The sequence below is a fragment of the Nerophis lumbriciformis genome, linkage group LG04 (assembly GCF_033978685.3).
Source record: "Nerophis lumbriciformis linkage group LG04, RoL_Nlum_v2.1, whole genome shotgun sequence".
Taxonomy (NCBI): Eukaryota; Metazoa; Chordata; class Actinopteri; order Syngnathiformes; family Syngnathidae; genus Nerophis; species Nerophis lumbriciformis.
Window position 1 is genome coordinate 62,609,281 of NC_084551.2, and position 26,048 is coordinate 62,635,328.

General features: G+C 41.0%; 1 protein-coding gene across 1 annotated transcript in view; it reads left to right on the forward strand.

Moving 5' to 3' along the window:
* Positions 1-15,777, forward strand: part of ago1 (argonaute RISC component 1) — a 62,327-nt gene extending 46,550 nt beyond the window's left edge. The window contains exons 14-17 of the mRNA XM_061958751.2: positions 3,563-3,697; positions 3,757-3,858; positions 3,921-4,120; positions 15,275-15,777. Of these exons, the coding sequence (XP_061814735.2) occupies positions 3,563-3,697; positions 3,757-3,858; positions 3,921-4,120; positions 15,275-15,383 (546 nt within the window). The 3' untranslated portion in view covers positions 15,384-15,777. The remainder of the gene's footprint in view (positions 1-3,562; positions 3,698-3,756; positions 3,859-3,920; positions 4,121-15,274) is intronic.
* The last annotated feature ends 10,271 nt before the right edge of the window (positions 15,778-26,048 follow it).

A 26,048-nucleotide genomic window follows, 5' to 3' on the forward strand; every position in this document is an offset into this window, starting at 1 on the left:
TCACAGGTTACACACGGACATACGCTCATAAATAACACTTTTCAAAATAAAAGCAGCACAATTGTATTGCACGCACGACATAGATGTTTTTTTAAATTTATTTTGTAATTTGTGATTGCCGCTGTTCACATGCACTCACAATCGCGCACGAGCATAGTCCACACGGAAGTAATACAAATAACGCTTTTCAAAACAAAAGCAACACTGTTGTATTGCACACTCGACATAGATACTTTTTAAAATGTATTTTGTAATTTATGATTGACAGGGACGCACAAAGGTGTAATGCCCAGGTCTGCATTAGCTCATGGTAGTGCAGGATAAAAAAAAAAGCAATAAGGTGCAGATATAAATAAATATATTACTGTACAGATAAATATATTGTACTTTTCCATATGCATCCAGGTTTATGAATGTATGTTTTATTGTCTTTATATTGCAGCAAGTTAATCCATTTTTGGGGGGAATTGAGGGGATAATTTAATCATGATGCGTTCAAGAGTCTTACGGCCTGAGGGAAGAAGCTGTTACAGAACCTGGAGGTTCTGCTTCGGGGGCTGCGGAACCTCTTTCGAGAGTCCAGCAGTGAGAACAGTCCTTGGTGGGGGTGGGACATACTTGCCAACCCTCCCGGATTTTCCGGGAGACTCCCGAAATTCAGCGCCTCTCCCGAAAACCTCCCGGGACAAATTTTCTCCCGAAAATCTCCCGAAATTCAGGCGGAGCTGGAGGCCACGCCCCCTCCAGCTCCATGCGGACCTGAGTCCGCTTTCCCACGATATAAACAGTGTGCCTGCCCAAACACATTATAACTGTAGAATGATTGAGGACGAGTTCTTGGTTTCTTATGTGGGTTTATTGTTAGGCAGTTTCATTAACGTCCTCCCAGCACGGTAACAACACACAACTGTCACGTTCAAACACTGTGATATCTATTAAACAAGACAAAAGGCAAGGAATCAAACAGAGACAGAACTCAATTTGGACTCAATATTGAGGAGAGACATGGCCACTGCACTCTCTGTACACACCACGCTCTGACGAAGAAGGTTTTCGTCTCCTCTTTTAATTCAGATGTTCCATGTTCACGCACCAACATATGTCACAGCAGGAATGGGAAGTATTTAAAACAGTCATTGTTTTCGGTCTCATTGAAGTCCAAGAAGAAGATTTCTCGGGCTTGGGCTCTTCCTGGATCCAGCTGGGGCAGGTGTTGGAGGACAATGGATAACCCCTCCCGTCTCCTGACCACAGGGACTTCAAGAGGGCAGCGGGTCGTAAATAGCGTTGACCTCGGTCACCAAACAGTTGGAAGAGAGTTTGTGAAATACTTCAGAGAGAGTTCGTTTAACACTTCAAAGAGAGTTCCTCTGGAAGTTGAGCAGATCCTGCCATCTGTCTGTGTTGAAATCACAGTGGAGTTTCACGAGCCTTCTTCCTCTTGTTAGGCCTCGAAAGACAGCATTCATAATACAACGTTTCTTTTGTGATAACTTACAAACAATTATTCCAACAATTAACAGCAGTCATGTTTTTGTATACCGTAAAGCAGTTTGTCTGCCGTAAACAGCAATGTTGTGACACTCTTAAACAGGACAATATTGCCATCTATAACATCAATAACATATACGGCTTTTAGAGATTGCTGTGCACACAACAAGGAGACGAAGCAGAAGAACGAGGAAGATACAGCCATGGCGACGCCGACGACGAGTAAGATGAAGAAATACGCTTTGTTGCACCTTTCCTGCCTGAGTCCGGCGATTAGTTGCAAATCTTGCCTTATTGATTGCTTGCACACAGCCAATCCAACACAAAACAAACTAGTCCCCGTCCGCACTCACGCTACCGCTCCCTCTCTGCTCTCGCCCACACACTCACTGACGTCATTCACCTCACATGCTCACCTATTAAAGGGCCACACACACACACATACGCTACTCTCATAACAGCTTGTAAGTTCCAAGCCGCAGCTGCGACTGGACCTGTATAGCCTCCGGGAAGAAGTAGTGGACTACCAAGTGCTTGGCACTGAAGATCTTCCTCAGGAAGCAAAGATTGACCGGTTTTGGGCCATGCTAGGGAGAGATGGAAGATTCCAGACTCTAATGCATTTGATGAAAGCACTTTTGTGCGTGCCACACATCAATGCATCATCAGAGAGGGTGTTCAGCATGGTTAGAAAAATAGTGACAGAGAATAGAACAAGGATGGACAATTCAACCCTTAACTCAACAATGAGTAGATGAGTGTTATGTGTGTGTATATGTGCAAATAAATGAACACTGAAATTCAAGTATTTCTTTTATTTATATATACATATTAGAGATGCGCGGTTTGCGGGCACAACCGCGGAGTCCGCGGATTATCCGCGGATCGGGCGGATGAAATAAAAAAAAAAATTAGATTTTATCCGCGGGTCGGGTCGGGTCGGGCGGTTGAAATAAAAAAAAATTAGATTTTAAATAGATTCAGGCGGGTGGCAGTTAAACCAATTCGGAAATATATATACATAGTTAAATGTTGTTACCCACATACGAAAAACGAGCAGGCACCTGCTGCATATGCCACAACAGAAGAAAGAAAAAAAAAGAGATGGACACTTTTACGGAGCGGAGAAGGGACGCCTCGCCGGGGTCCGGGACCGAGGCCCCTTCCCCCGAGAGGGCCCCACCGAGAGCCGTAGCTGAGGCGATCCGCGAGAAAGGCCCGACGCACGTCCAGGGTCACCACCGCGCCCACCGCACCGACACCCCGCCTCGTCCGCCTTCGCCGCGGCCGGCGTCACGCGCAGCAGGTAAGCAGCTTACCTGCCCGCCACCCCCGTGGCCGGGGGCTCGTAACAGGGGTCACTCCGCGCGCAGTGCGCTCACGAAAGGGGTGGGGCTCACCCTGGTTGATATAGACAGCAGCTAGGACGGTGGCCATGGAAGTCGGAACCCGCTAAGGAGTGTGTAAGAACCCACCTGCCGAATCAACTAGCCCTGAAAATGGATGGCGCTGGAGCGTCGGGCCCATACCCGGCCGTCGCCGGCAGCGAGACGCGCTTGGAGGTGCGCTCAGCGCGGCTCCCATATGATTGCGCACTGGTGTGCGTCTGGGTCGTGACAGCGTGGCACGCGAATGTCTGTGCTGCATTGGATCGGTCTCCTTTCTTTAACAGGCAAAAGCTTTATAACCTCACTAATGCCTTGCATCGTCTATATTACATATATAACAACGGGCGGGTGCGGGCGGGTGCGGTTCTGATCAAATGTTACATCGGGTGGATGGCGGATGGTTGACGACTTTCTGATGCGGTTGCGGATGAAATAATTGCCTATCCGCGAATCTCTAATATATATATATATGAAATACTTGACTTGGTGAATTTTAGCTGTAAATATACTCCTCCCCTCTTAATCACGCCCCTGCCCCAACCACGCCCACCCCCCTGCCCCCCTCCCCCCACTTCTGGAAATCGGAGGTCTCAAGGTTGGCAAGTATTGGGTGGGAGGAGTCTCAGCCGCCAACAATAAGAGCTTGTTGATGAATAGAGTTTAACGATGGATGTTTTGTGCAGATTTTACATTACGAGCTGCTGGCCATCAGGGACGCCTGCATCAAGCTGGAGAAGGACTACCAGCCGGGCATCACCTACATCGTGGTGCAGAAACGCCACCACACCCGCCTCTTCTGCGCCGACAAGTCGGAGAGGGTGCGTTGTCACCACAATCCTCCCGACTGTTCCCTGAAAGTGCTCTGTTGTGTCACCAGATCGGAAAGAGCGGGAACATTCCTGCGGGCACCACAGTGGACACCAGCATCACTCATCCCTTCGAGTTTGACTTTTACCTCTGCAGCCACGCCGGCATACAGGTACTGAAATACTTCACCTTCCACCTTCTGAGGACCTTCTCAATGCCCACTCCGGTCTCCAGGGTACGAGCCGGCCGTCGCATTACTACGTCTTGTGGGATGACAATCGCTTCACGGCCGACGAGCTGCAGATTCTCACCTACCAGCTGTGCCACACCTACGTGCGCTGCACACGCTCCGTCTCCATCCCCGCGCCCGCCTACTACGCCCGCCTGGTGGCCTTCCGCGCCCGCTACCACCTGGTGGACAAAGAACACGACAGGTTAGTGCCAACTAGGGTGCTAGGGTATACCGGTACTAGTACAGTGAATCCAAAACGGTACTATACCCTGTTTGAAAAGTACCGCTTCCCCAGATTTTTTCAATGTCATGTGACATTGAAAAAATATGCGTCGTCGACAAAATAGAATCCTGCAGCGTTAAGGAGTGGGACTATCCAGGACTAGCTGCAGCCAGCAGGTAGCATCAGTGAGCAGATAATACTGCATCATCTCTTTCTCTTTCAGCTCTTTACTGCGTTCTTCACTCTCATGGGATGAACCAAATGTCATGTCGGTGTAATCATGTTTTGTTTTAGTCATGTTTTGTTTAGTTATTGGACTCTTTAGTTTCTGGCTTTTCACTCCCTGGCCTTGTTTCCATAGTTACCCATTAGTTTCACCTGTTTCACGTTTGGACTCATTGTGTACTCTTGTTTGTCACCATAGCAACCCATTAGTTTTCACCTGTCACGTCACGCACCTGTTTCACGTTTTGAGTCACGCACCTGTTTTCACTAATCATGTCTGTAGTATTTAAGTTCATTGTTTTCAGTTTGTCTTTCTGGTGACATCCCCGCATTCAAACCCCTGTCACACTCTGTCTACCTCTGCGCACTTCTAGTATCTAGTATCAAAGTGGTTCTAACTAGGTTCTAGTTCAGTCATAGTGGTTCTAAAGTTGGTTAACAACTATCAAGGGGGTTCCAACTAGGTTCTAGTTCAGTCAAAGTGGTTCTTAAGTTGTTTAACTCCCATCAAAGTGGTTCTAACTCAGTTCTGGTTCAGCTAAAGTGGTTCTAAAGTTGTTTAACTACTATCAAACTAGGCTCTAGTTCAGTCAAAGTGGTTCTAACGTTGTTTAACAGCTATTAAAGTGGTTTTAACTAGGTGATAGTTCAGTCAAAATGGTTCTAAAGTGAATCAAAAACGGTACTATACCCTGTTTGAAAAGTACCGCTTCCCCAGATTTTTTTCAATGTCATGTCGTGACATTGAAAAAATATGCGTCGTCGACAAAATAGAATCCTGCAGCGTTAAGGAGTGGGACTATCCAGGACTACCTGCAGCCAGCAGGTAGCATCAGTGAGCAGATAATACTGCATCATCTCTTTCTCTTTCTGACTCCTCAGCTCTTTACTGTGTTCTTCACTCTCATGGGATGAGGCAAATGTCATGTCGGTGTAATCATGTTTTGTTTTAGTCATGTTTTGTTTAGTTATTGGACTCTTTAGTTTCTGGCTTTTCACTCCCTGGTCTTGTTTCCATAGTTACCCATTAGTTTCACCTGTTTCACGTTTGGACTCATTGTGCACTCTAGTTCAGTCAAAGTGGTTCTAAAGTTGTTTAACTAGTATCAAAGTGGTTCTAACTTGGTTATAGTTCAGTCAAAGTAGTTCTAAAGTTGTTCCAACTAGGTTCTAGTTCAGTCAAAGTGATTCTAAAGTTGTTTAACTAGTATCAAAGTGGTTCTAACTAGGTTCTAGTTCAGTCAAAGTGGTTTTAAAGTTGTTTAACTAGTATCAAAGTGGTTTTAACTAGGTTCTAGTTCAGTCAAAGTGGTTTTAAAGTTGTTTAACTAGTATCAAAGTGGTTTTAACTAGGTTCTAATTCAGTCAAAGTGGTTCTAAAGTTGTTTAACTAGTATCAAAGTGGTTCTAACTAGGTTCTAGTTCAGTCAAAGTGGTTTTAAAGTTGTTTAACTAGTATCAAAGTGGTTTTAACTATGTTCTAGTTCAGTCAAAGTGGTTCTAAAGTTGTTTAACTAGTATCAAAGTGGTTCTAACTAGCTTCTAGTTCAGTCAAAGTGGTTTTAAAGTTGTTTAACTAGTATCAAAGTGGTTCTAACTAGGTTCTAGTTCAGTCAAAGTGGTTCTAAAGTTGTTCCAACTAGGTTCTAGTTCAGTCAAAGTGGTTCTAAAGTTGTTTAACTAGTACCAAAGTGGTTCTAAGTAGGTTCTAGTTCAGTCATAGTGGTTCTAAAGTTGGTTAACAACTATCAAGGGGGTTCCAACTAGGTTCTAGTTCAGTCAAAGTGGTTCTTAAGTTGTTTAACTCCCATCAAAGTGGTTCTAACTCAGTTCTGGTTCAGCTAAAGTGGTTCTAAAGTTGTTTAACTGTATCAAAGTGGTTCTAACTAGCTTCTAGTTCAGTCAAAGTGGTTCTAAAGTTGTTCCAACTAGGTTCTAGTTCAGTCAAAGTGGTTCTAAAGTTGTTTAACTAGTATCAAAGTGGTTCTAACTACGTTCTAGTTCAGTCAAAGTGGTTCTAAAGTTGTTCCAACTAGGTTCTAGTTCAGTCAAAGTGGTTCTAAAGTTGTTTAACTAGTATCAAAGTGGTTCTAACTTGGTTATAGTTCAGTCAAAGTAGTTCTAAAGTTGTTCCAACTAGGTTCTAGTTCAGTCAAAGTGATTCTAAAGTTGTTTAACTAGTATCAAAGTGTTTCTAACTAGGTTCTAGTTCAGTCAAAGTGGTTTTAAAGTAGTTTAACTAGTATCAAAGTGGTTCTAACTAGGTTCTAGTTCAGTCAAAGTGGTTCTAAAGTTGTTCCAACTAGGTTCTAGTTCAGTCAAAGTGGTTCTAAAGTTGTTTAACTAGTACCAAAGTGGTTCTAAGTAGGTTCTAGTTCAGTCAAAGTGGTTCTTAAGTTGTTTAACTCCCATCAAAGTGGTTCTAACTCAGTTCTGGTTCAGCTAAAGTGGTTCTAAAGTTGTTTAACTGTATCAAAGTGGTTCTAACTAGCTTCTAGTTCAGTCAAAGTGGTTCTAAAGTTGTTCCAACTAGGTTGTAGTTCAGTCAAAGTGGTTCTAAAGTTGTTTAACTAGTATCAAAGTGGTTCTAACTAGGTTCTAGTTCAGTCATAGTGGTTCTAAAGTTGTTTCAACTAGGTTCTAGTTCAGTCAAAGTGGTTCTAAAGTTGTTTAACTAGTATCAAAGTGGTTCTAACTAGCTTCTAGTTCAGTCAAAGTGGTTCTAAAGTTGTTCCAACTAGGTTCTAGTTCAGTCAAAGTGGTTCTAAAGTTGTTACAACTACGTTCTAGTTCAATCAAAGTGGTTCTAAAGTTGTTCCAACTAGGTTCTAGTTCAGTCAAAGTGGTTCTAAAGTTGTTTAACTAGTATCAAAGTGGTTCTAACTAGGTTCTAGTTCAGTCAAAGTGGTTCTAAAGTTGTTCCAACTAGGTTCTAGTTCAGTCAAAGTGGTTCTAAAGTTGTTTAACTAGTATCAAAGTGGTTTCCAACTAGCTACTAGTTCAGTCAAAGTGGTTCTAAAGTTGTTCCAACTAGGTTCTAGTTCAGTCAAAGTGGTTTTAAAGTTGTTTAACTAGTATCAAAGTGGTTCTAACTAGGTTTTAGTTCAGTCAAAGTGGTTCTAAAGTTGTTCCAACTAGGTTCTAGTTTAGTGAAAGTGGTTCTAAAGTTGTTCCAACTAGGTTCTAGTTCAGTCAAAGTGGTTCTAAAGTTGTTCCAACTAGGTTCTAGTTCAGTCAAAGTGGTTCTAAAGTTGTTTAACTAGTATAAAAGTGGTTCTAACTAGGTTCTAGTTCAGTCATAGTGGTTCTAAAGTTGGTTGACAACTATCAATGGGGTTCCAACTAGGTCAAGTTCAGTCAAAGTGGTTCTAAAGTTGTTTAACTAGTATCAAAGTGGTTCTAACTAGGTTCTAGTTCAGTCATAGTGGTTCTAAAGTTGGTTGACAACTATCAATGGGGTTCCAACTAAGTCTAGTTCAGTCAAAGTGGTTCTAAAGTTGTTTAACTAGTATCAAAGTGGTTCTAACTAGGTTCTAGTTCAGTCATAGTGGTTCTAAAGTTGTTCCAACTAGGTTCTAGTTCAGTCAAAGTGGTTCTAAAGTTGTTTAACTAGTATCAAAGTGGTTCTAACTAGGTTATAGTTCAGCCAAAGTGGTTCTAAAGTTGTTTAACTAGTATAAAAGTGGTTCTAACTAGGTTCTAGTTCAGTCATAGTGGTTCTAAAGTTGTACCAACTAGGTTGTAGTTCAGTCAAAGTGGTTCTAAAGTTGTTTAACTAGTATCAAAGTGGTTCTAACTAGGTTCTAGTTCAGTCATAGTGGTTCTAAAGTTGTCCCAACTAGGTTCTAGTTCAATCAAAGTGGTTCTAAAGTTGTTCCAACTAGGTTCTAGTTCAGTCAAAGTGGTTCTAAAGTTGTTTAACTAGTATCAAAGTGGTTCTAACTAGGTTCTAGTTCAGTCATAGTGGTTCTAAAGTTGTTCCAACTAGGTTCTAGTTCAGTCAAAGTGGTTCTAAAGTTGTTTAACTAGTATCAAAATGGTTCTAACTAGGATCTAGTTCAGTCAAAGTGGTTCTAAAGTTGTTTAACTAGTATCAAAGTGGTTTCCAACTAGCTTCTAGTTCAGTCAAAGTGGTTCTAAAGTTGTTCCAACTAGGTTCTAGTTCAGTCAAAGTGGTTCTAAAGTTGTTTAACTAGTATCAAAGTGGTTTTAACTAGGTTCTAGTTCAGTCAAAGTGGTTCTAAAGTTGTTCCAACTAGGTTCTAGTTTAGTCAAAGTGGTTCTAAAGTTGTTCCAACTAGGTTCTAGTTCAGTCAAAGTGGTTCTAAAGTTGTTCCAACTAGGTTCTAGTTCAGTCAAAGTGGTTCTAAAGTTGTTTAACTAGTATCAAAGTGGTTCTAACTAGGTTATAGTTCAGTCAAAGTGGTTCTAAAGTTGTTCCAACTAGGTTGTAGTTCAGTCAACGTGGTTCTAAAGTTGTTTAACTAGTATCAAAGTGGTTCTAACTAGGTTCTAGTTCAGTCAAAGTGGTTCTAAAGTTGTTTAACTAGTATCAAAGTGGTTCTAACTAGGTTCTAGTTCAGTCAAAGTGGTTCTAAAGTTGTTTAACTAGTATCAAAGTGGTTCTATCTAGGTGCTAGTTCAGTCATAGTGGTTCTAAAGTTGTTCCAACTAGGTTCTAGTTCAGTCAAAGTGGTTCTAAAGTTGTTTAACTAGTATCAAAGTGGTTCTAACTTGGTTATAATTCAGTCAAAGTAGTTCTAAAGTTGTTCCAACTAGGTTCTAGTTCAGTCAAAGTGGTTTTAAAGTTGTTTAACTAGTATTAAAGTGGTTCTAACTAGGTTCTAGTTCAGTCAAAGTGGTTCTAAAGTTGTTCCAACTAGGTTCTAGTTCAGTCAAAGTGGTTCTAAAGTTGTTTAACTAGTACCAAAGTGGTTCTAAGTAGGTTCTAGTTCAGTCAAAGTGGTTCTTAAGTTGTTTAACTCCCATCAAAGTGGTTCTAACTCAGTTCTGGTTCAGCTAAAGTAGTTGTAAAGTTGTTTAACTGTATCAGTGGTTCTAACTAGCTTCTAGTTCAGTCAAAGTGGTTCTAAAGTTGTTCCAACTAGGTTGTAGTTCAGTCAAAGTGGTTCTAAAGTTGTTTAACTAGTATCAAAGTGGTTCTAACTAGGTTCTAGTTCAGTCATAGTGGTTCTAAAGTTGTTTCAACTAGGTTCTAGTTCAGTCAAAGTGGTTCTAAAGTTGTTTAACTAGTATCAAAGTGGTTCTAACTAGGTTATAGTTCAGTCAAAGTAGTTCTAAAGTTGTTCCAACCAGGTTCTAGTTCAGTCAAAGTGGTTCTAAAGTTGTTTAACTAGTATCAAAGTGGTTCTAACTAGGTTCTAGTTCAGTAATAGTGGTTCTAAAGTTGTTCCAACTAGGTTCTAGTTCAGTCAAAGTGGTTCTAAAGTTGTTTAACTGGTATCAAAGTGGTTCTAACTAGGTTCTAGTTCAGTCATAGTGGTTCTAAAGTTGTTCCAACTAGGTTCTAGTTCAGTCAAAGTGGTTCTAAAGTTGTTTAACTAGTATCAAAGTGGTTCTAACTTGGTTATAGTTCAGTCAAAGTAGTTCTAAAGTTGTTCCAACTAGGTTCTAGTTCAGTCAAAGTGATTCTAAAGTTGTTTAACTAGTATCAAAGTGGTTCTAACTAGGTTCTAGTTCAGTCAAAGTGGTTTCAAAGTTGTTTAACTAGTATCAAAGTGGTTCTAACTAGGTTCTAGTTCAGTCAAAGTGGTTCTAAAGTGGTTCCAACTAGGTTCTAGTTCAGTCAAAGTGGTTCTAAAGTTGTTTAACTAGTACCAAAGTGGTTCTAAGTAGGTTCTAGTTCAGTCATAGTGGTTCTAAAGTTGGTTAACAACTTACAAGGGGGTTCCAACTAGGTTCTAGTTCAGTCAAAGTGGTTCTTAAGTTGTTTAACTCCCATCAAAGTGGTTCTAACTCAGTCCTGGTTCAGCTAAAGTGGTTCTAAAGTTGTTTAACTGTATCAAAGTGGTTCTAACTAGCTTCTAGTTCAGTCAAAGTGGTTCTAAAGTTGTTCCAACTAGGTTCTAGTTCAGTCAAAGTGGTTCTAAAGTTGTTTAACTAGTATTAAAGTGGTTCTAACTAGGTTCTAGTTCAGTCATAGTGGTTCTAAAGTTGTTCCAACTAGGTTCTAGTTCAGTCAAAGTGGTTCTAAAGTTGTTTAACTAGTATCAAAGTGGTTCTAACTAGGTTCTAGTTCAGTCATAGTGGTTCTAAAGTTGTTCCAACTAGGTTCTAGTTCAGTCAAAGTGGTTCTAAAGTTGTTTAACTAGTATCAAAGTGGTTCTAACTAGGTTCTAGTTCAGTCAAAGTAGTTCTAAAGTTGTTCCAACTAGGTTCTAGTTCAGTCAAAGTGATTCTAAAGTTGTTTAACTAGTATCAAAGTGGTTCTAACTAGGTTCTAGTTCAGTCAAAGTGGTTCTAAAGTTGTTCCAACTAGGTTCTAGTTCAGTCAAAGTGGTTCTAAAGTTGTTTAACTAGTATCAAAGTGGTTCTAAGTAGGTTCTAGTTCAGTCATAGTGGTTCTAAAGTTGTTCCAACTAGGTTCTAGTTCAGTCAAAGAGGTTCTAAAGTATTTTAAATAGTATCAAAGTGGTTCTAACTAGGTTCTAGTTCAGTCATAGTGGTTCTAAAGTTGTTCCAACTAGGTTCTAGTTCAGTCAAAGTGGTTCTAAAGTTGTTTAACTAGTATCAAAGTGGTTCTAACTAGGTTATAGTTCAGTCAAAGTAGTTCTAAAGTTGTTCCAACTAGGTTCTAGTTCAGTCAAAGTGGTTCTAAAGTTGTTTAACTAGTATCTAAGCGGTTCTAACTAGGTTCTAGTTCAGTCATAGTGGTTCTAAAGTTGTTCCAACTAGGTTCTAGTTCAGTCAAAGTGGTTCTAAAGTTGTTTAACTAGTACCAAAGGGGTTCTAACTAGGTTATAGTTCAGTCAAAGTAGTTCTAAAGTTGTTCAAACTAGGTTCTAGTTCAGTCAAAGTGGTTCTAAAGTTGTTTAACTAGTATCAAAGTGATTCTAACTACGTTCTAGTTCAGTCAAAGTGGTTCTAAAGTTGTTTAACTGGTATCAAAGTGGTTCTAACTAGGTTCTAGTTCAGTCAAAGTGGTTCTAAAGTTGTTCCAACTAGGTTCTAGTTCAGTCAAAGTGGTTCTAAAGTTGTTTAACTAGTATCAAAGTGGTTCTAACTAGGTTCTAGTTCAGTCATAGTGGTTCTAAAGTTGTTCCAACTGGGTTCTAGTTCAGTCAAAGTGGTTCTAAAATTGTTTAACTAGTATCAAAGTGGTTCTAACTAGGTTCTAGTTCAGTCAAAGTGGTTCTAAAGTTGTTTAACTAGTATCAAAGTGGTTCTAACTAGGTTCTAGTTCAGTCAAAGTGGTTCTATAGTTGTTCCAACTAGGTTTTAGTTCAGTCAAAGTGGTTCTAAAGTTGTTTAACTAGTATCAAAGTGGTTCTAACTAGGTTCTAGTTCAGTCATAGTGGTTCTAAAGTTGGTTAACAACTATCAAGGGGTTTCCAACTAGATTCTAGTTCAGTGAAAGTGGTTCTTAAGTTGTTTAACTCCCATCAATGTGGTTCTAACTCAGTTCTGGTTCAGCTAAAGTAGTTCTAAAGTTGTTTAACTACTATCAAAGTGGTTCCAACTAGGCTTTAGTTCAGTCAAAGTGGTTCTAAAGTTGTTTAACAACTATTAAAGTGATTTTAACTAGGTGCTTGTTCAGTCAAAGTGGTTCTAAAGTAGTTAAACAACAATTAAAGTGGTTCTTACTAGGTTCTGGTTCAGTCAAAGTGATTCTAAAGTAGTTAAACAACAATTAAAGTGGTTCTTACTAGGTTCTGGTCCAGTCAAAGTGGTTCTAAAGTAGTTTAACAGCTATTAAAGTTGTTTTAACTAGGTGCCTGTTCAGTCAAAGTGGTTCTAAAGTAGTTTAACCAAAATTAAAGTGGTTTTAACTAGGTGCTAGTTCAGTCAAAGTGGTTCTAAAGTAGTTTAACTACAATTAAAGTTGTTCTAAGTAGATGCTAGTTCAGTCAAAGTGGTTGTGACGTGGTGCGCGTCGTCATGTGGTGACATTGCTGGTTTTACAAGCAGAGGAGCATGTTGGGCAGCGCACACACACAGAGTACTTACAAGCAGACACAGTGTGTAGACAGAAAAGAGAGAATGGACGCATTTTGGTGTAAAAAGTAAAGATAAAGGTGAAGTTATAACACTGAAACACCCTCAGGAAGAGCTGCTTTAACACATGGCTAAATAGTTAGTTACCTTGTCTCCATGGCGACAAATAAAGTATGTTTCTTACATGTAGCATTATCACTGGAGGACGAGGAATGGCTAAACATGCTTCACTACACACCGTAGGAGGATACAATAGCTCACCGCCGTCACAATGTAAACAAACGCCATGGGTGGATCTACACCTGACATCCACTGTAATGATACCAAGTACAAGAGCGTATCTAGTCGATACTACTATGATTACATCCATATAAAATCTTTTTTCTTTTAAATGTATATTATGTTTATAAAGTCAGTAAATACGTCCCTGGACACATGAGGACTTTGAATATGACCAATGTATGATCCTGTAACTACTTGGTATCACATCCATACCTAAATGTGTGGTATCATCCAAAACTAATGTCAAGTATCAAAGAAGAGAAGAATAAGTGATTATTACATTTTAACAGAAGTGTAGATAGAACATGTTAAAACAGAAAATAAGCAGATATTAACAGTAATTGAACAAGTAGATTAATAATCAATTTTTACAGTTTGTCCCTCATAAAGTGTACAAAATAATAGGTGTATAAATGACACAATATGTTACTGCAGACTAATTAGGAGTCTTTGTTTGTTTACTTACTACTAAAAGACAAGTTTGTCTAGTATTGAGTTTGAGTTTGAGTTTATTTGGAACATGCAAGTATACAACATGATACATCACAATCTCCAGTTTCTCTTTTCAACATGTTCGAAAAGGAGTAGAAAGAAGCAAAGCTCATTTAATCCTACCCCTTTTCTTTTACATGACAGTTGCTAAAACTTTTGTTCACTTCCTGTTCTCAATTTATTCACAATATACTCCATAAGTAATCACAATAAAATAAGTAAATAAATGATAATTGGTGAAGTAAGTTACATTTCATATGTTGATATAAGTAAGATTATTTTGTGAGTGAAAGAACGAAAGAATGGATGAGTTAAATAAATTCAGAATGTTTATCATGGTTCTTCTTCTTTGTACTTTGTAAACACTTTAAGTTTGAAGAGTTTCTTGAAGTGGATCATATTAGTACATTGTTTGATTGCTTTGCTTAATCCATTCCATCATTGAATTCCACATACTGATATACTGAAGGTCTTAAGTGTTGTACGTGCATACAAATGTTTTAAATTACATTTCTCCCTAAGATTATATTTCTCCTCTTTTTTTGAGAAGAATTGTTGTATATTTTTGGGTAGCAGGTTATAGTTTGCTTTGTGTATCATTTTAGCTGTTTGCAAATTCACTATGTCGTAGAATTTCAGAATCTTTGATTCAATAAATAAAGGATTTGTATGTTCTCTATATCCAACATTATGTATTATTCTAACTGATCTTTTTTGTAACACCGTTAATGAATGAAGTGTACTTTTGTAATTATTTCCCCATATTTCTGCACAATAACTCAGATATGGTAACACTAGTGAGCAGTAGAGAATATGAAGTGATTTTTTGTCTAGAACATGTTTTGCTTTATTCATTATTGACGTGTTTCTTGCTACTTTATGTTGTATATTTTTTACGTGAGATTTCCAGTTCAATTTATCATCAATCATTATACCTAGAAATTTGGTTTCATTTACTCTTTCAATTTCTATTCCGTCTATTTGTATTTGTGTTTGACTTTCTCTTCTACTGTTACCAAATAGCATTATTTTAGTTTTACTGAGATTCAACGATTGTCTGTTTTTGTCAAACCATCTTTTTAATTTGTTAATTTCTTCTGTTATTATTTGTAGTATCTTCTGTGTGTTCTCTCCTGAACAAAACGCTGTTGTATCATCCGCAAATAATACTAACTTTAAATCTTTTGTAACTTTACAAATGTCATTTATATATAGATTGAATAATTTAGGTCCTAGTATTGATCCCTGAGGTACACCACAGGATATATTTAGCGTTGTCGAGGTGTGTTCGCCTACCTTCACGTATTGTTTCCTGTTCATTAGATAACTTCTTATCCAGTTTAAGACTAACCCTCTGATGCCATATCGCTCTAGTTTTTTGATTAAAATATTGTGATTAATTGTGTCAAATGCTTTAGTTAGATCCATAAAAACTGCTGCCGCACATTTTTTATTATCTATCGCATTGGTAATTTCTTCTGTAATTTCAATTAAAGCCATCGAAGTTGAAACATTAGCTCTGTATCCATATTGATTTTCTTCGAGTATTCTATTTTTATTTATGAAACTCTCTAATCTGTTATTGAACAGTTTTTCAATGATTTTAGAAAATTGTGGAAGTAAGGAAACAGGTCTATAGTTTGTAAATTGATGTTTGTATGTTCAACATTTTATTTCAGGACTAAATGACAATAATAAACATATGTTTCATGTACACTAACATTTGTTGTTCCAATAAAGACAATGTGGTCCCCTTTATTTAGAAAAGTATTGAAAATGCTTAAAATACTTTTTGGTATTGTATTACTGTATTTAATGTTGTCATTATGGTGGTACTTAATGAATACTTAGGCCTACTACACTACTGTTGTCATGACGGTGTTCCTGAGGTGGAACTTGGCTGATGAAGTTTGAGAACCACAGAATGAATAACAAGGTCACCTTGTGTGTCCCCCCCAGTGGTGAGGGCAGCCATGTGTCGGGTCAGAGCAACGGTCGGGACCCCCAGGCCTTGGCCAAAGCGGTGCAGATCCACCACGACACCCTAAGGACCATGTACTTCGCCTAAGGACCATGTACTTCGCCTGAGTGGGCCTGCAGCTCCCCACCACCACCATGACCACCTCATCCCCCCCCCACCCACCACACACCCACCACACACCCACCACACCCATCCAACACCTCACGCACTCTCAAGGTTATGATTTGTATTATTGTTATTATTATTTTGATGCCACCAGGACTGATTTATGTCAGTGTGACGATGCTGCCTTCACATGTCAGTGTGTTGATGCTGCCTTCACATGTCAGTGTGTTGATGCTGCCTTCACATGTCAGTGTGTTGATGCTGCCTTCACATGTCAGTGTGTTGATGCTGCCTTCACACATGCAAGTAAGTATGCAATACCTGAAAAGTAGGCGGTGAAAAAGGAAAAAACCACAAAGCTGCCTCTTGACCATCCCCACGTTGGATGTTCCAATCCCCATGTTGGGTGTTACAATCCCAACGTTGGATGTTACAATCCACACGTTGGGTGTTACAATCCCAACGTTGGATGTTCCAATCCCCACGTTGGATGTTACAATCCCAACGTTGGATGTTACAATCCACACGTTGGGTGTTACAATCCCAACGTTGGATGTTACAATCCCCACGTTGGATGTTCCAATCCCAACGTTGGGTGTTACAATCCGAACGTTGGATGTTCCAATCCCCACGTTGGGTGTTACAATCCCCACGTTGGATGTTCCAATCCCCACATTGGATGTTCCAATCCCAACGTTGGGTGTTCCAATCCCCACGTTGGATGTTCCAATCCCCATGTTGGGTGTTCCAATCCCCACGTTGGATGTTCCAATCCCCACGTTGGGTGTTACAATCCCAACGTTGGATGTTCCAATCCCCACGTTGGGTGTTCCAATCCCAACGTTGGATGTTCCAATCCCCACGTTGGATGTTCCAATCCTCACGTTGGATGTTCCAATCCCCACGTTGGGTGTTCCAATCCCCACGTTGGATGTTCCAATCCCAACGTTGGGTGTTACAATCCGAACGTTGGATGTTCCAATCCCCACGTTGGATGTTCCAATCCCCACGTTGGGTGTTACAATCCCCACGTTGGGTGTTACAATCCGAACGTTGGATGTTCCAATCCCCACGTTGGGTGTTCCAATCCCCACGTTGGATGTTCCAATCCCCACGTTGGGTGTTACAATCCGAACGTTGGATGTTCCAATCCCCACGTTGGATGTTCCAATCCCAACGTTGGGTGTTACAATCCGAACGTTGGATGTTCCAATCTTCACGTTGGGTGTTCCAATCCCAACATTGGGTGTTCCAATCTTCACGTTGGGTGTTCCAATCCCAACATTGGATGTTCCAATCCCCACGTTGGATGTTCCAATCCCCACGTTGGATGTTACAATCCGAACGTTGGGTGTTCCAATCCCGACGTTGGGTGTTCCAATCCCCACGTTGGATGTTCCAATCCCCACGTTGGGTGTTCCAATCCCCACGTTGGATGTTCCAATCCCCACGTTGGATGTTCCAATCCCCACGTTGGGTGTTACAATCCGAACGTTGGATGTTCCAATCCCCACGTTGGGTGTTACAATCCCCACGTTGGATGTTCCAATCCCGACGTTGGGTGTTCCAATCCCCACGTTGGGTGTTAGAATCCCCATATTGGATGTTCCAATCCCCACGTTGGATGTTCCAATCCCCACGTTGGGTGTTCCAATCCCCACATTGGATGTTCCAATCCCCACGTTGGATGTTACCATCCCCACGTTGGGTGTTCCAATCCCCACGTTGGGTGTTACAATCCGAACGTTGGATGTTCCAATCCCCACGTTGGATGTTCCAATCCCCACGTTGGATGTTACCATCCCCACGTTGGGTGTTCCAATCCCCACGTTGGATGTTCCAATCCCAACGTTGGGTGTTACAATCCGAACATTGGATGTTCCAATCCCCACGTTGGAATTTCCAATCCCCACGTTGGGTGTTACAATCCCCACGTTGGGTGTTCCAATCCCCACGTTGGATGTTCCAATCCCCACGTTGGGTGTTACAATCCCAACGTTGGATGTTACAATCCCCACGTTGGATGTTACCATCCCCACGTTGGGTGTTCCAATCCCCACGTTGGATGTTACCATCCCCACGTTGGGTGTTCCAATCCCCACGTTGGGTGTTACAATCCCAATGTTGGATGTTACAATCCCCACGTTGGGTGTTACAATCCCAACGTTGGATGTTCCAATCCCCACGTTGGATGTTCCAATCCCAACGTTGGGTGTTACAATCCGAACGTTGGATGTTCCAATCCCCACGTTGGGTGTTCCAATCCCCACATTGGATGTTCCAATCCCCACGTTGGGTGTTCCAATGCCCACGTTGGATGTTCCAATCCCCACGTTGGGTGTTCCAATCCCAACGTTGGATGTTCCAATCCCCACGTTGGGTGTTACAATCCCCACGTTGGATGTTCCAGTCCTCACGTTGGGTGTTCCAATCCCCACGTTGGATGTTCCAGTCCTCACGTTGGGTGTTCCAATCCCAACGTTGGGTGTTACAATCCCCACGTTGGATGTTCCAGTCCTCACGTTGGGTGTTCCAATCCCCACGTTGGATGTTCCAGTCCTCACGTTGGGTGTTCCAATCCCAACGTTGGATGTTCCAATCCCAACGTTGGATGTTCCAGTCCTCACGTTGGGTGTTCCAATCCCAACGTTGGATGTTCCAGTCCTCACGTTGGGTGTTCCAATCCCAACGTTGGATGTTCCAATCCCCACATTGGATGTTCCAATCCCCACGTGATTGATTGAGACTTTTATTAGTAGATTGCACAGTCCAGTACATATTCCGTACAATTGACCACTAAATAGTAACACCCCAATAAGTTTTTCCACTTGTTTAAGTCGGGGTCCACGTTAATCAATCCCCACGTTGGATGTTCCAAGACCCGAGTGAGGGGCATCCATCATGCATGCACACCAACACGCTTTTATTCTTCTTTTATCTCCAAAAAGAATATTATTCCTTGGTATCGTGTACAGCAGTTGAGGTATGGTACGTTAGCACTTAGCAATTAGCATGTGCGTCCATTAGTGGGCTTTCGTCGTCTTCTCGTCTGATTACTTTTTTTAAATATTTTTGGAAATAGAGAGGACAGAAAAAAAGGAGGCGTAGCAAATGTGGAGAAGTGAGCGTGTGGTGGTGTGAGGATAGCGGCACCAGGTGTGACACATGTTGCACCTGCACCAGCATTACTAAGCAGCCAAACCAACAAAAAAGGGGAATTTCTTCAACAGGGAGCTCCTTTTATTTTGTTCTTCTGTTATTTCTTCTTGAGGGATTTTACAAGGCACTTTTTTTTTTATTGACTTCATGATATATTTTAGCATAGAGGCAACTTAAGGCAAGGTCAACGCCCCTGATTATTATCAATACTATCATGACGATTATCAATACTATCATGATTATTATCAATACTATCATGATTATCAGAGGTGGGTAGAGTAGCCAGAAATTGTACTCAAGTAAGAGTACTGTTACTTTAGAGATGTATTACTCAAGTAAAAGTAAGGAGTAGTCACCCAAATATTTACTTGAGTAAAAGTAAAAAGTATGTTGTGAAAAAACTACTCAAGTACTGAGTAACTGATGAGTAACCTGTTCGTTTAATGATGACGGCAACAAATAATGCACAAAAACATAAAAATAGCAATGAGCAAATTCAGAGCCAGGAATATCTCTTAAGCAACTAAAACAATAATATATATTAAATAATAATACACCTGAATAGACCTTACCGGGAAGGCTGAGGAGTGTGATCCCACGATAGTTGGAACACACCCTCCGGTTCCCCTTCTTAAAGAGAGGAACCACCACCCCGGTCTGCCAATCCAGAGGTACCGCCCCCGATGTCCACGCGATGTTGCAGAGTCTTGTCAACCAAGACAGCCCCACAACATCCAGAGCCTTAAGGAACTCCGGGCGGATCTCATCCACCCCCGGGGCCTTGCCACCGAGGAGCTTTTTAACTACCTCGGCAACCTCAGCCCCAGAAATAGGAGAGCCCACCACAGATTCCCCAGGCCCTGCTTCCTTATAGGAAGACGTGCTGGTAGGATTGAGGAGGTCTTCGAAGTATTCCCTCCACCGATCCACAACATCCGCAGTCGAGGTCAGCAGAACACCATCCTCACCATACACGGTGTTGATAGTGCACTGCTTCCCCTTCCTGAGGCGGCGGATGGTGGTCCAGAATTGCTTCGAAGCCGTCCGGAAGTCTTTTTCCATGGCCTCCCCGAACTCCTCCCATGTCCGAGTTTTTGCCTCCGCGACCGCTGAAGCCGCACACCGCTTGGCCTGTCGGTACCTGTCTGCTGCCTCAGGAGTCCCATGAGCCAAAAGAACCCGATAGGACTCCTTCTTCAGCCTGACAGCATCCCTCACCGCCGGCGTCCACCAACGGGTTCTAGGATTACCGCCACGACAGGCACCAACTACCTTGCGGCCACAGCTCCAATCGGCCGCCTCGACAATAGAGGTACGGAACATTGTCCACTCGGACTCAATGTCCAGCACCTCCCTCGTGACATGTTCAAAGTTCTTCCGGAGGTGGGAATTGAAACTCTCTCTGACAGGAGACTCTGCCAGGCGTTCCCAGCAAACCCTCACAATGCGTTTGGGCCTAGAGAGGAGGCTACGCCGGATAGTCGAACCTCGGATTCAGGAGGAACAGTGTGGTTTTCGTCCTGGTCGTGGAACTGTGGACCAGCTCTATACTCTCGGCAGGGTCCTTGAGGGTGCATGGGAGTTTGCCCAACCAGTCTACATGTGCTTTGTGGACTTGGAGAAGGCATTCGACCGTGTTCCCCGGTAAGTCCTGTGGGGAGTGCTCAGAGAGTATGGGGTAACGGACTGTCTTATTGTGGCAGTTCGCTCCCTGTATGATCAGTGTCAGAGCTTGGTCCGCATTGCCGGCAGTAAGTCGGACACGTTTCCAGTGAGGGTTGGACTCCACCAAGGCTGCCCTTTGTCACCCATTCTGTTCATAACCTTTATGGACAGAATTTCTAGGCGCAGTCAGGGCGTTGAGGGGATCTGGTTTGGTGGCTGCAGGATTAGGTCACTGCTATTTGCAGATGATGTGGTCCTGATGGCTTCCTCCGGCCAAGATCTTCAGCTCTCACTGGATCGGTTCGCAGCCGAGTGTGAAGCGACTGGGATGGGAATCAGCACCTCCAAGTCCGAGTCCATGGTTCTCTCCCGGAAAAGGGTGGAGTGCCATCTCCGGGTTGGGGAGGAGATCTTGCCCCAAGTGGAGGAGTTCAAGTACCTCGGAGTCTTGTTCACGAGTGGGGGAAGAGTGGATGGTGAGATGGACAGGCGGATCGGTGCGGCGTCTTCAGTAATGCGGACGCTGTATCGATCCGTTGTGGTGAAGAAGGAGCTGAGCCGGAAGGCAAAGCTCTCGATTTACCGGTCGATCTACGTTCCCATCCTCACCTATGGTCATGAGCTTTGGGTTATGACCGAAAGGACAAGATCACGGGTACAAGCGGCCCAAATGAGTTTCCTCCGCCGGGTGGAGGGGCTCTCCCTTAGAGATAGGGTGAGAAGCTCTGCCATCCGGGGGGAGCTCAAAGTAAAGCCGCTGCTCCTCCACATCGAGAGGAGCCAGATGAGGTGGTTCGGGCATCTGGTCAGGATGCCACCCGAACGCCTCCCTAGGAAGGTGTTTCGGGCACGTCCGACCGGTAGGAGACCACGGGGAAGACCCAGGACACGCTGGGAAGACTATCTGTCCCGGCTGGCCTGGGAACGCCTCGGGATCCCCCGGGAGGAGCTGGACGAAGTGGCTGGGGAGAGGGAAGTCTGGGCTTCCCTGCTTAGGCTGCTGCCCCCGCGACCCGACCTCGGATAAGCGGAAGAAGATGGATGGATGGATGGAAGTTCAGAGCCAGGAATATCTCTTAAGCAACTAAAACAATAATATATATTAAATAATAATACATTCAAATAAAAAAATGAAGGCAAATTGAGCCACAATAACTTAACAGCACCATAGGCTCAGTAGGCAGAGATTACAAAGGAAAATAACAAGTTAGCCTTTACGCAAACCATAAACTGATAGGTGTGGGCTGCACCTGGGAACACACTGATTGGTGTTTCTATGCATGCGTGTGTGTGTGTGTGTGTGTGTGTGTGTGTGTGTGTGTGTGTGTGTGTGTGTGTGTGTGTGTGTGTGTGTGTGTGTGTGTGTGTGTCTATGACGCTGCAGTGCGTTAATAAATGTCCCCACACGATGTACATTTGACAGTGATTCATAGCAGGGAAGCTAACATCAGCCTACGGTGACAGCCAAAATATCTACTAAGGTTACTTACCGCCATGTGCTTCCTCAAATTTGACGTTGAGTTCATGTAAGCTTAAGCTTGTTGTTTGCCGCTGAAACTTTATGTGCAGTTGAGTAAAAGTAGCGTTTCTTCTCTATAAATATACTCAAGTAAAAGTAAAAGTAAGTTGCATTAAAACTACTCTTAGAAGTACAATTTATCCCAAAAGTTACTCCAGTAGATGTAACGGAGTAAATGTAGCGCGTTACTACCCACCTCTGGTGATTATTATCAATACTATCATGATTATTATCAATACTATCATGATTATTATCAATACTAATTATGATTATTAGTGATCACTTAAGTGCTGTGAAGCTGAAGGTCATTCAGCAGTTGACCTTGCCACATTCCCACACCTCCTCTCAGCCTTTTCACCATTTCTATACACTGACCTCTGCAGGCCTGGACAGCAGCACACACACACACACACACACACACACACACACACACACACACACACCAAAATCCATCCAACACACCTCATCCTCACCTTCATCAGCCAATTTCCTTCGGTGCTCCGTGTGTGCGTGGGCGACACGGTCAGGGATGGCGACACTTTGACCTCCACTTTGACCTTTTTTTTACTGCTATTGTGTGAGAGTGACGTGTTAATAATGCATGTTCCAAAACTGGATATTTCCAGCCACCTTACTTTCCTTTTCCCAAAGCGGCGGCCACATTTTTGCCGGCCTGCTGCCTCCATCGTGCTTTTTATTTCTCCTCCTCTCGTCAGCTTTCGAGTGTCCTTTAGAGGGCGCCGTGTAAACACTATTCCGTTTCCGCCGCCTCAAAAGCGCCTCCAATCTTCCGCTCCTTTCACACAGAAATGTATGGAGGTTACTTTGTGTCTTTATTATGAAAGGACACTGAATTTATGTGACTGAATTTTTTGGCATTTGAATTTTGTCAAGTGAATATTTTACATTCAATTATGCTGACAATTTCGTTGAATGAAAATTTATGAGCAAAATTTGTGTTAAAAAAAATTATATTTGTCCAAATACAGAGTTTTAAAATTCTGTGAAAAAAAATCAGTGTTTTAAAATTCAGTTAGAAAAAAAACATTGAAAAAAATTCAGTGCAGAAAAAAATCGGTGAAAAAAAATCAGTCCAAAAATTATACAAGTGCATGAAAATGCAGTGTAAAATAAATTCAGTGCACAAAAAATCAGTCCAAAAAAAATATGTGTAAAAAAATTCAGTGCAGAAAAAAATCAGTGGAAAAAAAATCAGTGCACAAAAAATTCAGTGCAGAAAAAAATCAGTGGAAAAGAAATCAGTGCAAAACAATTCAGTGGAAAAAAATTGGTATAAAAAAAATCAATGCAGCAAAAAATCAGTCCAAATAAAATCTGCAGTGTAAAAAATATCAGTGCAGAAAAAATGAGTGCAAAAAAAATTCAGCGTAAAAAAATCAGTGCAAAAAAGGCAGTGTAAAAATTATCAGTGCAGAAAAAATCAGTGCAAAAAAATTCAGTGTAAAAAATTCAGTGCAGAAAAATTATGTGTAAAAAAATTCAGTGCAGGAAAAATCAGTGGAAAAAAATCCATCCATCCATCCATTTTCTACCGCTTATTCCCTTTGGGGTCGCGGGGGGCGCTGGAGCCTATCTCAGCTACAATCGGGCGGAAGGCGGGGTACACCCTGGACAAGTTGGAAAAAAAATCAGTCCAAAAAAAATATACAGTAAGTGCATGAAAATGCAGTGTAAAATAAATTCAGTGCAGAAAAATGCAGTGTAAAAAAATTCAGTGCACAAAAAATCAGTCCAACAAAAATCTGTGTAAAAAAATTCAGTGCAGAAAAAAATCAGTGCACAAAAAATTCAGTGCAGAAAAAATCAGTGTAAAAAATTTAGTGCAAAAAAATGCAGTGTAAAAAAATTGGTATAAAAAAAAAATCAGTGCAGCAAAAAAGTCAGTCCAAAAAAAATCTGTGTAAAAAATATCTGTGCATAAAAATTCAGCGTAAAGAAATCAGTGCAAAAAAATGCAGTGGAAAAAAATTGGTATAAAAAAAATCAATGCAGCAAAAAATCAGTCCAAATAAAATCTGCAGTGTAAAAAATATCAGTGCAGAAAAAATGAGTGCAAAAAAAAAATTCAGTGAAAAAAAATCAGTGCAAAAAAGGCAGTGTAAAAATGATCAGTGCAGAAAAAATCAGTGCAAAAAAATTCAGTGTAAAAAATTCAGTGCAGGAAAAATCCGTGGAAAAAAATCAGTCTAAAAAAAATATACAGTAAGTGCATGAAAATGCAGTGTAAAATAAATTCAGTGCAGAAAAATGCAGTGTGAAAAAATTCAGTGCACAAAAAATTAGTCCAACAAAAATCTGTGTAAAAAAATTCAGTGCAGAAAAAAATCAATGGGAAAAAAATCAGTGCAGAAAAAATTCAGTGCAAAAAAATGCAGTGTAAAAAAATTGGTATAAAAAAAAATCAGTGCAGCAAAAAAGTCAGTCCAAAAAAAATCTGTGTAAAAAATATCTGTGCATAAAAATTCAGTGTAAAGAAATCAGTGCAAAAAAATGCAGTGTAAAAAATTCAGTGCAGAAAAATTATGTGTAAAAAAATTCAGTGCAGGAAAAATCAGTGGAAAAAAAATCAGTGTATTAAAATTTAATTCAGAAAAATGCAGTGTAAAAACTATCAGTGCATAACAATTCAGTGTTAAAAAAACAGTGTAAAAAAATTCAGTTTAGGAAAATTCAGTGCAAAAAAATGCAATGCATAAAAATTCTGTGTAAAAAAAATCATTGTAAAAAAAATAAAAAATAAATCAGTAAAAAAAATGTGTGCAGAAAAAAATCACAGTGTAAAAAAATTCTGTGAAAAAAAATTCAGTGGAGAAATCTCATCTTGAATCCAACTTGACAGCGCTGGCTGGTTCTTTGACACGATGGATTGCTTCAGTCTTAATTTAGCAGAAGTGAGTTCTGACTTTTGAAGCAACAAATATTTCTGGACTGAATTTGTTACTCACTGAATTACGTATATAACTCTGTATTTTAACAAACTGAATTTTTAAACACACAAAGTTCGCTCACAAATTTATATTCAATTATATTGTCTGCAAAAAAAATAAATTCAGTGACATAAATTCGGTGTCACAGAAAAGCTTTGGTAATAAAAACACAAATTAATCTCCATAAAATCCGGCAAAATGCTGCCTCAGAGCTGGAACACAATGGAGCTTTAAGTCTGCCTTCACACTTGTGCTTCCCCAAAAAAGAGGCCTGATCTAGCAAATGGCGCGTTGAAAGAAAATATTATTTGTGGACATGTTTTAGAGCAAAGTGCTGAGGATGTTGTGTACGACCATGGAGACACTCATTGACTGCACATCCCAGCTCCAACCTGTTGTGCAACACGCAGTACCAACTATCATTTCTGGACTATAAGACTAACTATATTAGAGCCTTAAAGACGCTGAAAACCCTGGCAATAACTGGAATGATCCAGACACAAGAAGATGCATGCTGCAAGACATTTTTACATAATGTATCTTTTTTCCGGGAGGGAAAAATACCATGAATAAAAACACCAGCAGTTCGGCGTCTGCTGGATCCAAATCATCCCCTCAAGTCACCCAGCAGCTCCAAAATGTAATCGCTGGATGGACAACATGTCTGCTGTTTGTGTTTCTGACACTAGAAATATGACGCAGCATCCTCAAAGTGGGCTCCATCTAGTGGTACGCCAAAGAATCACCTGGTTGAATATTCAAACACAGTGTTACTGTTCAAACTGTGTGTGCTGTGACAGTGGCCGACAACATTAAATATACTTGTACAATGAACACTTAGGCCTACTGCGCTACTGTATTTTAATGTGGGTCACCATGGTGCTACTGGGAGAGTTTTCTGAGGTGGAACTTTAAGAACCGGGGTCTTAAAGTTCAGTGTTGGGACCAAACATGAGCATGAAGTCCAGACTTTGTGACGTATTTCCCTGGCAGGAGGCAAGAATTCTAAACTACGGTTCAAATTTGTCGATTGTTTTTTTATTTTCTTACCAGTTTAGATTTCCCCAAAAGCTTCTAAAACATACAAAAGGCAAAAGCAGTGAAGTTGTTAAAAAGAGAATACAACAAATCCTTTTCAACTTATATTCAAACTTTCTTCTTTTTTGCAAATAATCATGAAGTTAGAATGTAATGGCAGCAACACATTGCAAAAAGGGCATTTTTACCAGTGTGTTACATGGCCTTTCCTTTTAACAACACTCAGTAAAGGTTTGGGAACTGAGGAGACACATTTTTGAAGTGGAATTCGTTCCCATTCTTGCTTGATGTACAGCTTAAGTTGTTCAACAGCCTTCA